The 15,162-nt window shown below is 38.0% G+C and overlaps 1 protein-coding gene across 1 annotated transcript in view; it reads left to right on the plus strand.

Moving 5' to 3' along the window:
* Malrd1 (MAM and LDL receptor class A domain containing 1) overlaps positions 1-15,162 on the plus strand; it is a 658,259-nt gene that overhangs the window by 411,610 nt on the left and 231,487 nt on the right. The window contains exon 28 of the mRNA XM_021195116.1: positions 12,142-12,325. Coding sequence (XP_021050775.1) covers positions 12,142-12,325 — 184 coding nt within the window. The remainder of the gene's footprint in view (positions 1-12,141; positions 12,326-15,162) is intronic.

The raw sequence follows: 15,162 nt of genomic DNA on the forward strand, positions 1-15,162 counted from the left end.
TCAGGGGAGGGCACATGGAGGGAAAAGAGGTCCACTGACTGTCTCAACTTAGGATTCATAGCAGTGTGAGGTTCCGAGGCCTGACACTATTACTGATGCTATGGTGTGCTAGCATGGCCATCCTTTGAGAAGCCCAAGAAGCAGCTGACTGAGACAGATGCAGATACTTCCACCCAACCATTGGACTGAAGTCGGGAACCACTGTGGTTGAATTTGGGAAAGGCTGGAAGAAGCTGAGGAGGAGAGAGACCCCATAGAAGACCAGCAGTCTCAACTAGCCCAGACCCCTAAAATCTCTCAGACACTGAGCTAATAACCAAGCAGCATACAAGAGCTGGTCTGAGGCCATGACACATACGGCTAAGGACTTCTTGGTCTGGCCTCAGTGGGAGAAGAGGTGCCTAACTTTTGAGACGTGGAGGCCTGGTGGGGGATAAGGGCAGAAGGAGATGTCACCTTGGAGACAGGGAATAGAGGAATGGGATAAGGAAATGAGGAAGGGTGATCAAGAGGGGGACAATGACTAGATTATAAAAAAATAAAATAAAAGTAATAAAATTAAAAAAAAGATATTTAACTATAATTCAAGAGAATTTTCTTGCTGGTAAAACCAACTATAAAAGTTCAGTCATATTGCATTGTATACTTTCTCTGAGGAGCAAGAATCAGTCTTGGTGGGTCCATTATCTGCACCTGCAAGCTGAGGCTGTTCCACAGCCCACAGGGCACGGGTCCTGCCAAGAGAAACCTGTTCTCCTAGGAGTGCTTTCACTTTCAGGCTCTGAGGTGAGATAGTCACTTTCTCTCTAATAACTGTGTAGAGCTGGGATGTCCAGGAGCCCATGGAAAAAGAAACAGTAGAACAGCTGGGTCAGGAACCTTCAGGTCCACCATCTGCACCACTGAGCTGAGGCTGATCCACAGCCCACTGTGCACGTGTCCCCCCAGAAGAGACCTATTCTTCTAGGAGGCCTTTCACTCACAGGCTCAGAGGGGAGATAGTCATTTTCTCTCCAATAACTGTGTGGAGCAGGGCAGTAAGGAACACACTGGGCATAGGAACAGTGGAGCAGCAGGGACAGTAGCCTTCCAGTTGACATCTGCATCCAGAACATGGGCTGTTCTGTACACAAGAGCCCACTGTACACAAGTTTCATCAAGAGAGAGCTGGTCTCCCAGACCCACAGGAAGAACAAGCTCCAGCCAGAGACAGTAAGAACATCTAACACTAGAGATAACCAAATGGCAAAAGGTAAACTCAAGAATTTTACCAACAGAAACCAAGAGTACTTGGTATCATCAGAATCCAGTTCTCTCAACACAGCAAGTCTTGGATACACCAACACACTGGAAAAGCAAGATGTGGATTTAAAATCACATCTTATGATGCTGATAGAGGATTTTAAGAAGGACATAAATAATTCCCTTAAAGAAATACAGGAGAACACAGGTAATAAACAGGTAGAAGCGCATAAAGAAGAAACACAAAAATCCCTTAAAGAATGAGAGGAAAACACAAAAAAACAGGAGATGGAATTGAAAAAAGCCATACAGGATCTAAAAATGGAAGTAGAAACAATAAAGAAAACCCAACAGGAGACAACTCTGGAGATAGAAACCCTAGGAAAGAGATCAGGAGTCAACAGAATACAAGAGATGGAGGAGAGAATCTCAGGTGCAGAAGATTCCATAGAAAACATGGACACAGTAATCAAAGAAAATGAAAAATGCGAAAAGCTCCAAACCAAACCATCCAGGAAATCCAGAACACAATGAAAACACCAAATCTATGGATAGTGGATATAGAAGAGAATGAAGATTCCCAACTTAAAGAGCCAGTAAATATCTTCAACAAAATTATAGAAGAAAGCATCCCTAACCTAAAGAAAGAGATGCCCATGAACATACAAGAATATAAAACAAAAGAATATACCTTCTTCTTAGCACCTAAGTGTACCTTCTCCAAAATTGACCATAAAGTCTGTCATAAAACAGGCCTCAATAGATGCAAGAAGTTTGAAATAATCCCATGCATCCTATCAGATCACCATGGACTAAGACTGATCCTCCATAACAACATAAACAATAGAAAGCCCACGTACTGAACAACACTCTATTCAACTATAACTCAGTCAAGGAACAAATAAAGAAAGCAATTAAAGACTTTTTAGAGTTTAATGCAGTCTTAAGAGGAAAACTCATAACTCTGAGTGCCTCGAAACTGGAAATACCCATGATACAATTCACAGACCACGTGAAGCTAAAGAAGGAAGACCAAAATGTAGACGTTTCAGTCCTTCTTAGAATGGGAAACAAAATACTCATGGGAGAAAATATGGGAACAAAATGCAGAGACTGAACAAAAGGTGGTGTGTTCTTTTCTGATTGGGTTACCTCACTTAGGATGATATCCTCCAGATCCATCCATTTGTCTAAGAATTTCATTAATTCATTGTTTTTAATAGTTGAGTAGTAATCCATTGTGTAAATGTACCACATTTTCTCTATCCATTCCTCTTTTGAGGGGTATCTGGGTTCTTTCCATATTCTGGCTGTTATAATTAAGGCTGCTATAAAAATAGTGGAACATGTGTCCTTATTAGATGTTGAAGAATATTCTGGGTATATGCACAGGAGTGGTATAACTGGATCTTCCTGTAGAACTGTGTACAATTTTCTAAGGAACTGACAAACTGATTTCCAGAGTGGTTGTACCAACTTATAATCCCACCAGCAATGGAGGAGTGTTCCTCTTTCTCCACATCCATGCCAGCATCTGCTGTCACCTGAGTATTTTATCCTAGCCATTCTGACAGGTATCAGGTAGAATCTCAGGGTTGTTTTGATTTGCATTTCCCTGATCATTGAGGATGTTGAATTTTTTTTAGGTGCTTCTCAGTCATTTGGTATTCCTTAGTTGAGAATTCTTTGTTTAGTTCTATACCCCAATTTTTAATAGGTTTATTTTTTTTTCTGGAATCTAACTTCTTGACTTCTTTATATATATTGTATATGAGCACCCTTTCAGATTTAAGATTGGTAAAGATCTTTTCCAAATCTGTTTGTTACCGCTTTGTCTTATTGACTGTGTCCTTTTTATGAGTTCCCATTTGTCGATTATTGATCTTACAGCACAAGCCATTGCTATTCTGTTCAGGAATTTCCCCCTGTGTCCATATCTTTGAGGGTCTTCCCCATTTTCTCCTCTATAAGATTCAGCGTCTCTGGTTTTATGTGGCATTCCTAGATTCACTTAGACTTGAGCTTTGTATAAAGAGATAAGAATGGATCAGTTCACATTCTTCTACATGATAACCACCAGTTGACCTGGCACCATTTGTTGAAAATGCTGTCTTCTTAGCACAGGATGGTTTTAGCTCCTTTGTCAAAGATCAAGTGACCATAGGTGTGTGGATTCATTTCTGGGCCATTCCATTCTATCAATTCTATTCCATTGATCTACCGGTCTATCACTGTACCACTACCACGCAGGTTTTATCACTATTGCTCTGTGGTACAGCTTGAGGCCTGAAATAGTGATTCCACCAGAGGTTCTTTTATTATTGAGCAAAGTTTTTGCTATCCTAGGTTTTTTTGTTATTCCAGATGAATTTGCAAATTACTCTATGTGAAGAATTGAGTTGGAATTTTAATGGGGATTGCATTGAATCTGTAGATTGCTTTAGGCAAGATAGTCATTTTTACTATATTAATCTTGTCAATCTGTGAGCATGGGAGTTCTTTCCATCTTCTGAGATCATCTTTGATTTCTTTCTTCGGAGACTTAAAGTTTTTGTCATACAGATTTTTTTTGAGAAGGTACCATTTTTAGATCCTGGATGATTTGCTCAATTCTGTCACCTGATTGGATGTGTTCTCCTGTATTTGTTTAAGGGAGTTATTTATGTTCTTCTTTTAGTCCTCCATCATCATCATGAGAAGTGACTTTAAATCCATATCTTGCTTTTCTGGTGTGATGGTGTATCCAGGACTTGTTATGGTGGGAACGTTGGGTTCTGATGATGCCAAGTAACCTTGGTTTGTGTTGCTTCTGTTCTTATGCTTGCCTTCCACCATCTGATTACCTCAAGTGCTCCCTGCCCTTAATATATCTGATTGGAGCCTGTCCTTCCTATAATCCCAGCTGAGTCAGAACTTCTCAGAGTCCAGCTTTCATTGTGATCCTGTGATTCTGGAATCCTGTGATGCAGTTTCTGGGTGTGTAAGAGTTCTTGCCAATCAAGTTTCCTCTGAGACCCTAAGATCCCGGTGTCACAAACCTCCTGGGATCCTGGATTCCTAAGATCCTGGGTGTGTTAGAGTGCCAGCAATTGGTACCTCCTCTGGGGACCATGGGGCTATCTGCTGAGTTCAAATCCAAGGTAGACCAGCACTGGCTGGAAGGAACCTGATCTACTGGTTGGGCGGGGTTCCTGTGTTCATGCTACAGCTGGCCTCAGGACTCCTGGTTCTGTTGGAACAGGTGTTGCATTCCACTCACCAGTGATCCTAAGGTCCTGGGCATGCTAGGGCACCTGGGGGTTGTAGAATCCTCTGGGGACAGTTGGACTGTCCAATGAGTTTGGGCTCCAGGTCATTAATTTTCATCTTATAAGGTTAAGATTGATATAATTTCAGCAAAAGTTCAGGGATTTCCTATATATCCCAAACTCACTTGTTATTAACACCTAAAATCAAAGTGGCTACACTTGCTATAATTAATAATTCAAGATTTTATAAGAAGGTGATACTTCTTTATATGAAGATATACCTTCTCAGTTTTCAACTCAATTTTTAAAATATAGTAGCAGTTATATTCCCAAACCTCCTGTTGTTTACAAAAACATCAACAGTTTCCTTGTTTGGGATGATATTTGCAGTCTTGAAAAGTACTAGCCAAGTATTTTGTATAATGTCAATCCACTAGTATTTATGCTAGTACTTCTTTGCAACACATAGTCGAAAGGTGAGAATTTAACCTCCATGTCCTTCATAGCAGAATATTTCAAAATTCTTAAGATAATAGGTTTGTTTGTTTCCCAAGATTCATTTATTCAGTGTATAGTTTGTTTATATCTGTTGGGCTTATTTATATTGGTTGTTACCATGCATTATTAAGCAGTAGTACATCATTGTTTTTGTTCATTTTTTCATACTTTGGAGACTAGAAATCTTCTCCTTTGCCTGTGTATCCGTTTGACATATTCCCCATTATTAAGGGTCTTTATTTGACCACATTCTCACTTTCTGGCAATATAAAACACCAAATTCCTGTACATACTGGTCTGGGTCCAGTCTCTGCTGTTCCAGTAACATATAGGATCCTTGTATTTGAGAATAAGATTTATTGTGTATATCTGAGCAGCAAATATGTTCCTTGATAATCCGATTTTGTTATTTATATGGCTTCAGTTGGTAATGGGAGAATATATACATGGTCATGTATGTAGTAATCTATACATGTGCAAACATATATCTCGAAGCATTTGTATTTGTCATTATCTATTTAGACTGTTCTAAAAGTAAGCTCATAGAATCTCTAAATGTGGCCCATTATTACATAAATCATCCAGTTCTTCTCTAGTGTCTTATCTGTACTCTTTCATTCAAACAGCAAGAAATCTCTCCCTTATCATTTTTTACTTAATGTTTTTAAAATTTTAGTATGAATCTTCAACATTTATGCCTCGCTTCTATATGAACTTTATTAACTATTACACATTGCTTATGTGCAATTGTTTTTCTTTTTCTTACAAATCCATTTATTTATAGATTTATTAGGTTTGTAAGATTTTTATATACATCATTCATGCATTTAGACAGATTGTTCAGATTCTAATCCATTAAGACTATTCAACCTAAGTGATAAATTAGGTTTATTTTTATACTTTAGTATTACCAAAGTTTTGATGGATGCTCAATGTCTAATGTTTACCAATGCATTTAGTATTGTATAATGTGTTGGCAGAAAAGTTTTCCCATCACAGAAAGTATACATTATAATTTTACAGTTACCTTCCTATATTTCTAAACCACCAGCTCTTGCTTTTAATGCAGTTTAAACCGTTCAGTGTCTTGCCATTTGCATTTGAGATTATTTATGAGGTAGAACGATGGTTCTTCAAATATTGTGAGTATTCTGTGGGTCAGGGACACAGACCATGGATGGAACATGTGTTTAAAATATTTAGGGCTCTGTGTTTTATGCCCACCATAAAAATATGGCTTAAGTATCTGTAGTAATGTGTCATTGGCTATCCTCCGTGTTGTGTGCCATAAAGAAATAATAAGTATGACCACAGCTCTATGACAAATTTTCTCAGCTTTTCTTTTACTTAAGAATGCCTTGAAGCAAGGGCTATCCCTGAGCCTGATACCCGCTTGCCTGTGGATCCCATTCCTCTAATTTGACCACATTGTCTGGCCTCGGTGGGAGAGTATGCACTTAGTCCCACAGTGACTTGGTTTGCCGAGGGAGGGTATTACTTGTGGTGTAAGGGCTTCCACTTCTCTATTGGGAAGGGGAAGGCAGAATGGGGAGAGGACTTTCATGAGTGGGTACTGGGAAGAGAGGGAGGGATGATATTTGGTGATAAAGTGAATAAATAAATAAAATTTTAAATGGAAAGAAAGAGAGCCTCAAATTCATTACCACAGGGAAAATTTCCTACACAGAACTCCAAAGGCTCAGGCTCTAAGATCAAAAATTGATAAATGGAACCTCATGAAGCTGAAAAGCTCCTATAAGTCAAAGGATATAGCTAATAGGACAAATCGGCCACCTACAAATTGGGAAAAATACCTTAACTAACTCCACAACTGATAGAGGGCTAATATCCAAAATAAATAAAGAACTCAAGATGCTAAGCTCCAAAAAAAAAAACAAACAAAAAACAAAAACAAAAAACAAAAAACAAACAATCCAATCAAAACATTGGGTATAGAGCTAAACAGAAATTTCACAACAGAGGAATTTTGAATGGCCAAGAAGCACTTAAAGAAATGTTCAAAATCCCTAGTCATCAGAAAATGCAAATCTAAATAACCCTTACACCAGTTAGACTTAGACTAGCTAAGATCAAAAACTCAGGTGACAGCAAATGATGGCAAGAATGTGGCAAGTTGCTAGTGGGATTGCAAAGTGGTATAACCACTTTGTAAATCAATCTGGAGATACTTCAGAATTAGATCTACCTGGAGACCCAGATATACCCAAAAGATATTGCACCAAACCACATGGGCATGTGTTCCAGTATGTTCACAGTGGCCTTAACTGTGATAGGCAGAAGCTGGAAATAACCCAGATGTCCCACAACTGATAAATGTATACAGAAGATGTGGTTCGTTTACAAAATAGAATACTATTGAGCGATCATGACACCAGCATGATTTTTGCAGGCAAATGGATGGAACTAGAAAATAACATCCAGAGTGACGTAACTGAGACCCAGAAGGACATGCATGGCATGTACTCACTAACAAGTGGATATTAGCCAAAGAAGTATGGAATATCTAGGATACAATCAAAAGAACACAAGAAGATTAACAAGCAGAAGAGCCCAAGTGAGGATGCTTCAATCCCACTTGGGAGGGAGAAGAAAAGAATTATGGGAGGTAGAGGGATGGGAGGACCTGGGTGGGAGAGTGAAGAGGGAGAGAAAGAAGGGATAGAATCAGGTATGGTGTGATGTGAGAGACAGGAGAGAAGCCCCAAGGGCCAGAAGAATGAATGGAAATATACAACCTTGTGGGTGAGAGGTGGGGGAGACCCTCTGTAACGTACCAGAGACCTGGGAGGTAAGAGCCTCTCAGGACTTAAAGGAGGAACCTTAGTTGAAATGCTAAATAGTGAGTAGAGGGAACTCACAGAGTCCATCTCCAATAGAAAGACGGGGCATCAATTGGAGGGACGGGGTTGCCATCCCACAGTTAAAAACTCTGAGAACTGGTCCTGTCTAAAAGAATTTTAGGGAAAAAATAGAAAAGAGCCTTAGAGAAAGGAGGTCCAGTGAGCCACCCAACTTGGGATGCATCTCAAGAGGAAGCTCCAAGGCCTGACAGCATTACTGATGCTATGGTGTGCTTATAGACAGAAGCCTAGCGCAGCCATCTTCTGAGAGGCCCAACAAGCAACTGCCTGAGACAGGTGCAGAGTCTTCCATCCAGCCGTTAGACTGGAGTCAGGGACCCCTGTGGGTGAATTAGGGAAAGGCTGGAAAAACTGAGGAGGATGGCAGCCTCATAGGAATAACCAGCACTTTCTACTAACTCAGACCCTTGAAGTCTCTCAGACACTGAGCCACCAACCAGGCTTCAGACATAAGGTAGTTAAAGTTCCTTGATACATATAAAGTAGAGGACTGCCTTGTCTGGTCTCAGTGGGAGAAGATGCACTGAACCCTTGAGAGACTTGAGGTCCCAAGGTGTGGGGAGGCCTCATAGGGGTAATCCTCTTGAAGACAGTGGGGAGGAGGTAGAATTGGATGAGGAACTGTGGGAGGGCAGAGCAAGAGGGGGCAATGACTGGATTATAAAAGCAAAAAAGTAATTTTAAAAAGGAAGGAAGAACAGAAAGCAAGCAAGCCAGTCAGCCTTGAGGAGACCTTGTTGCAACCTAGAGTTGTATAGTAAAATGATTATTGGCCAAATACAATATTTCTTGCTACAGTCTTCACTACAAAGACCAACCAGGGCTCATGGATTATTCAAACAATTTGTTTTTCATATTTAATTTGTATAAAAGATGACAAATGAACACTTTGACATCCTGCTACCTTGTGGTACCTTACTACCTGACATTCTGAGGTAGCCTACCATATACTCATTTTCTATGTTTTTTATAATTTATAAAATGGTCTGCATTATCCAAGGGTTTTGATTGATATTAGCAGAAAATCAAGATGGTAATAAAATATTTCCCATCGAAAAATTATGGTATCTTACTAGGTATAGCATTGATGGATAAATAAATGAGTGATTTAGAATCTATAAAAATCTTTCAGATATGAAGTTATCAGTGGAAAATGGTTTATTATCAAATATTCAATTTTCTGGTGGAATTTCATGTTCTTATAAAGCATATCATATGAAATCTCTGAGCTAATTTCATGGTTAACATACATTGAAAATGTAAAGTGACTTTATCTTATGAGTATTTCCCATTACTTTTCTTTACTGGACATAGAAAGAAAAACTTGAGTGAGATATGGCGGCAAATACCTTGTAATGCCTCTTATGCAGTAAACATGACAAGGTAATCAATCCAAAGCTTAAGAAAGATTAAAATAGAGAGAGTAAATGGGTTTTCTATTTTTGAATTTTAACCAATTCCGTATTAATGTATTTTTTTAAACTTTATCAATTGTTACCTTGATAGTATTGAATTAAAATCTATGTGAAAACAAATGTGATTCCCATGGTCAGTGTTTACGTGAAATTAGAGAATGCATGTGAGTGACAGTTATTATACATCTTAGAAAGGACTGAAATCAAGTAATTAATACATGTGCAGAGAAGCTAAGAATTGGGAATTGAACACATACCAGCCCCGTAAGTGTGTGTGTGTGTGTGTGTGTGTGTGTGTGTGTGTTTGTGTGTGTGTGTTCATGTGTATGTGTGTGAGAGTGTGTGTATGTGTGTGTGTGTTCATGTATATGTGTGTGAGAGTGTATGTGTGAGAATGTGTGACTGTGTGTATGTATGTGTGTGTTCATGTGTATGTTGTGTTCATGTGTATGTGTGTGTTCATGTGTGTGTGTGTTCATGTGTTCGTGTGTGTGTGTGTGTGTGTGTGTGTGTGTGTGTGTGATATGAGAGGTCGTCATTATAGGAAATTTTATGAACTCTGTATTAGACCACTTAGCTCCCACTGGGTCAGGCTCTACATCTTCTCACCATTTTATTCAAGAGTATAATATTGAAATTATTAATATATGAAAACTGGAAGTTTTCAGAATAAACAAATGAGAATATAGGCATGTAAAAGTGCATTTAAAAATTTGCAATTATAGGGCTAATAATTAATGCTATATTCTGTATTTATATGTATCAGCATAAAGATTTAGAATGTATTAGAGTGCTGTTCCATGATGTACTATTATCGAAGATTTACATCATTATTACCTCTCATTTTCTATTGTGCAACCACATACAAATCAAAGTGTTCAAGTGTTTTAGTCTTTTTACTTTTAATAGTAGCCTAGTTATAAGATTTAAGAATCAGCCGAGCATGGTGGTGCACACCTTTAATCCCAGCACTTGGGAAGCAGAGGCAGACGGATTTCTGAGTTCGAGGCCAGCCTGGTCTACAGAGTGAGTTCCAGGACAGCCAGGGATACACAGAGAAACCCTGTCTCGAAAAACCAAAAAAAAAAAAAAAAAAAAAAAAAAAAAAAAAAAAAAAAAAAAGATTTAAGAATCAATGATTCATATTTTATTAATTAAAAGAACAGATGGCTTTTTTGATGTTATTTGTTGAAAATCCTTTTGAGGCTTAGCACATCTCAAGGGCATTGTATGAGTTATATAAGTGGATACCTAGGAAAATGTTACAATTCATAAATTATGATAGGCTTTTTATCACTATCCTTGTCTCTGGTATTCTTAAGTGTCAGACAGATCCCCTCAGTTTAATCTTTAATTTAATCTATTATCCCTTTCACTCCCAATCACTGTACCATCACCAAGAGTCAAAGACTAACCTTGAAAATAACTTCTTTTGTCATCAGAAAGATATAAAATTCACAATGGAATTCATGTGTGAATTCTCATCCCCTTTAATGCAGATATTTCACAAATCTCAATGAATAAGTATACGTTGCCTAGGAAATTGTGTCTATAAATTGGTAGTTATGTTGAAATTTTAATTTTACATAAATTGATGCATAGTTCCTCCTTCTGTTTTTTGTCTCTAATACAGAGAGATAACAATTGGATCAAGTATTACTTAGCCTCTATCCAATGAAGCATTGAGTGTACACATTAACTCTCCAAAGCAAGAGATGATATATGGAAAACTTGTTTGGATCCTTTCTTCAGATATTTCTCTTTGTAAATTTTTCTATATACTAAAATACAAATAAATGATATATTTCACAGCTGTACATTATAACTTCATATGGAAGGCAGAGTGCTCTGAACTCATGAAGCTCTCTGTCTTCATTGTCACATTCCAGGAGACAAACAAGAAACAGTGGGAGGGTCTCCCCATCTCAATTAGAACAGGCAAGGTAACTCCCCAGAGGCATGCCTGGAGACTGATATCCTGTTGATACCATACAATTCTTAGGAAAACTGGAACCAAGACAGCATAGAGCACTATGCATAAGCAAAGTCTTCCAATTCTTAGCTAGGTTACTAGCTTAAGGTAGATGTCATTTTTATTTGGCAATTAGGGTTATATTGTATGTCATGTCATATTGTAATTCTAGAAGCATTAGCATATCAGGATATTAATGATATGAAGGAAATATTTGCATGTGTATTTTAAACTAACTTTTGATTTGAAAAATTGTATACTGAAACTGGTATAGCTGGTTCACAAATGGCTATAGTTTTGAAAGTAAAAGTATTTCGATTATGTAATAATAGAATATTTCAAATCTGACTGACTTGAGAAAGTTTTACTTTCCCTCCATGTTCAACTTACTGCAAAGAAATAGCTGATTTTCTATTCATTTTTCGGCCTCTTCTTTCTCTGTATTAGTGAACTAAACTCTTAGGAGGAGTGTATGACTGGAATAATTAGATACAATATTTTAAATGTAGGGAAGAGGCATTAAGAACCATAAATTCAGCAATCCTATAATTTCTTTTTAAGATTGTAGTCAAAGGAAACTCCATCCAAGAACCTTGTGTATATGCAAAGATAGATGGATTGTAATGTGACTACCTCTGAAAGTACTAAAAACATGTTCATTGCTAATCCCAACAGTGCTGCTTTTAAAAAAGGTATGGATGATTCAGTATGTCTGGACTGGTGAGATAAAATACAGCATGGATGTCATCCGGGTTCCATTTTCTTTTCATTTTCTTTTCATTTTTAAATAGAATTTTACTTGGCCAAGAGATTATGTGACATGTGTTTTTGCTTATTATTCAGTGATTTGGTTATCCCACTAATGTGAGCCTCTTTCATTTCAGACAGACAAAGGACTCTGGGAAGTATGGCAACAAAGCGAGCCAGAGCCTGGTAATAACTGGCGAAGGGCCACCATCCTGTTGGGAAAATTGAAGAATTTTGAGGTCATATTTCAAGGAATCAGAACAAGGGACCTAGGAGGTGGAGCTGCAATTGATGATATTGAATTCAATAATTGCACAACTGGTGAGTCTCTGTGAAGTCTTTCTGTCTGGAAAGACACTTATAGTGTGCCAATTGTCATTCCTGTTATATGTTTGTAAAATGTCCTCCATCAATGTGTGTTATCTGTATATACAAATACATTGAAAAGTACAGTTTAATAACTGTAAACGTTAAAAATCCTAATAAGAGGTAATATCTGTCCACAATCCATCTGGGTTATTGTAACAGCATGTTTCACAAATTTTGTATCTGAGGAAGGCAACTCACTATTCTAGATACAAGAAACCCCAAACCATCATACCAGCATATATGGTGTTTCAAGATAATACCATTCTGCTGGGTCACATAGCTGAAGGAAAAATTTTCTCCCTAAGGCCTTTATTTGTATACTGATTCCCTGTAATGAGCTCTGTCCTCATGACCCACTGACATCCTCCAAAGGCCCTACCTTCTAATAAGATCATTGGAAGTTAGTATATAAACAGGGAATTTGAATGGGATCTAAATGCTTTAAAAGTTACAATACTTTCTCATTATTCAATTGCAAAAGTCCACTTACATACCTTCCCTCTTTTACCATGTAGAGGTTTTCTCTTTTAAATTCATTTTCAACATTATATAAAATGCCAGGTCTGAGATTTACATATATATCTTTAGCATAAATTACCAAAGATGGCCCAATAAGATTGAAAGTGAATCCTAAAGCATACATGGATGAGAAATAAATTTAAGTCCACGTTAAACAGAACTGGAATTGGAAACTATCCTTGTGAGATTTTAAAGTGTCATTCAAACAGAACTTCATTCAGATAACAGTGTGAAAGAATACTGCAATCCTTTCTGATATGTCTAACTGTGAAGTCTAGTTACAGATATTCTTTATAAAAACTACCTAGTAAATGTCAAAACAATTATAAATAAATTTATACACTTTCATCTTGCAAAATTCCTTAGAGGGATAATGGTTCTATTATGTAGTTTGTTCAAACCTGTGCCATGGAGCATGGGTCTTTTCGGACAAATTAATGTAAAAGCAAAATTTTCTACAAGTTAATGTAGAATCAAAAGACAAGTTTAATATTCTTATTTCTATTCCAGCTTCTTATAAAATGAATAATAAACAAAACTTACAGAATTCAGCATCCATTCCATAGTACTGGGAAGGAGGAAGAGAATATATAAAGAAAAAGAAAGAAATGTCCATCATTATAGTTATAAAAATTCTTAATTGACAAGGATACTTCATGTTAACCAATTGTAGTTTAGGAGCATTTGTAACCAGTTCTGCAACAAGAACTTGGGGGTTACTAGTTCATTCTCATTTTGTTTTTATTTTAGCTCAAGGCAAGTGATATCATCTCTTTTGCCTTATTTTTCTTACCTACAAAATAGCAACGATAATGTTTTAATCTCATACTGTGCATAGGAGGATTCAATTACTAACTTTAAATGAAGCATATAAAGTATATTTGGTGCTGTAATAGTTGTTACCTTCAAAAACATATACAAACACCAGCAAAGGCTAAAAGAATCGTTCTCATAGTGAACAACTTATATCAACACTTGAAGTCTGATTCTGCTCCAAACTCAAACTCCCATTTCCATAAGCTTAGCAAAAATCCATTGATTACTGAAGCTGAAGAAAATTGTGTAAGTGATGATGTATGTCTCCTCAGAGCAGGGATAAATGTGTGTCCCTTAATATTTGGGTATATGGGGTGCCAGCACCAGGTCACCTAGGGCTCTGAGTTGATGGACACCACCACAGTCCCCAGAGGACTCTCCATGAAATATTAGGATCAATGGTGAGTAGAACACAACATCATTTCTAATCCAATCTCGCAGGACCTGAGACAGCAGTAGAGAAGCAGAAAAAAGGCCTGACCAGGGGCACAAGTCCCTTGTGGTTGGCACCAGCACCGGGTCACCTTGGGCGCAGAATCGGTGAACACCCCCACAGTCCACAGAGGACTCTCCAAGTGATCTTAGGATCACTGGTGAGCAGAACACAATATAAGTTCCAATGCAATTGTGACGAGCATGTGACAGCAGGAACAAGGACTCCAGAGCCCTTCCTGACCAGAGGCTTGGGTTCCCTTTGATCAGTTCTGGTTTACCTTGGTTTCAAACAGTCCAGACAGCTCCATGGTCTTCAAAGGAGACACCACTTCCAGGCAATGTAACACGCCCAGGATCTTAGGACAACAGGATCCCAGGATAACAGGANNTGGGTCACACCAGTATTTCAGGGTCTCAGAGGAGTCTGACTTCCAAGAACTCTGACACACCCAGAATCTCAGGTTCACAGGAGCCCACAATCAGCGGATCACAGAGAAAGCTGGACACTGAGGAGTCCTGAATCAACTGGGATTATAGGAAGGACGGGCTACAATCAGATATAATGATGGCAGCAAGCAATTGAGATAATCAGATGGCAGGAGGCAAGCATAAGAACAGAAGCAACAGAAACCAAGGTTACTTTACATCATCAGAACCAAACTGTTCCAGCATAGCAGGTCACGGATACACCATCATACCAGAAAAGCAAGACATGGATTTAAAGTCACTTCTCATGATGATGATGGAGGACATTAAGAAAGAAATACAGGAAAACACAGGTAAACAGCTAGAAGCTTTTAAAGGGGAAACACAAAAATCCCTTAGAGAGTTACAGGAAAACACAAACAAACAGGTGATGGAATTGAACAAAACCATCCAGGATATAAATATGGAAGTAGAAACGATAAAGAAAACCCAAAGTAAGACAACTCTGGAGATAGAAACCCTAGGAAAGAAATAAAAACCCATAGATGTGAGCATCAGCAACAGAATACAAGAGATAGAAGAGAGAATCTCAT

The sequence above is a fragment of the Mus pahari genome, chromosome 3 (genome assembly GCF_900095145.1).
Source record: "Mus pahari chromosome 3, PAHARI_EIJ_v1.1, whole genome shotgun sequence".
NCBI classification, from domain to species: domain Eukaryota; kingdom Metazoa; phylum Chordata; class Mammalia; order Rodentia; family Muridae; genus Mus; species Mus pahari.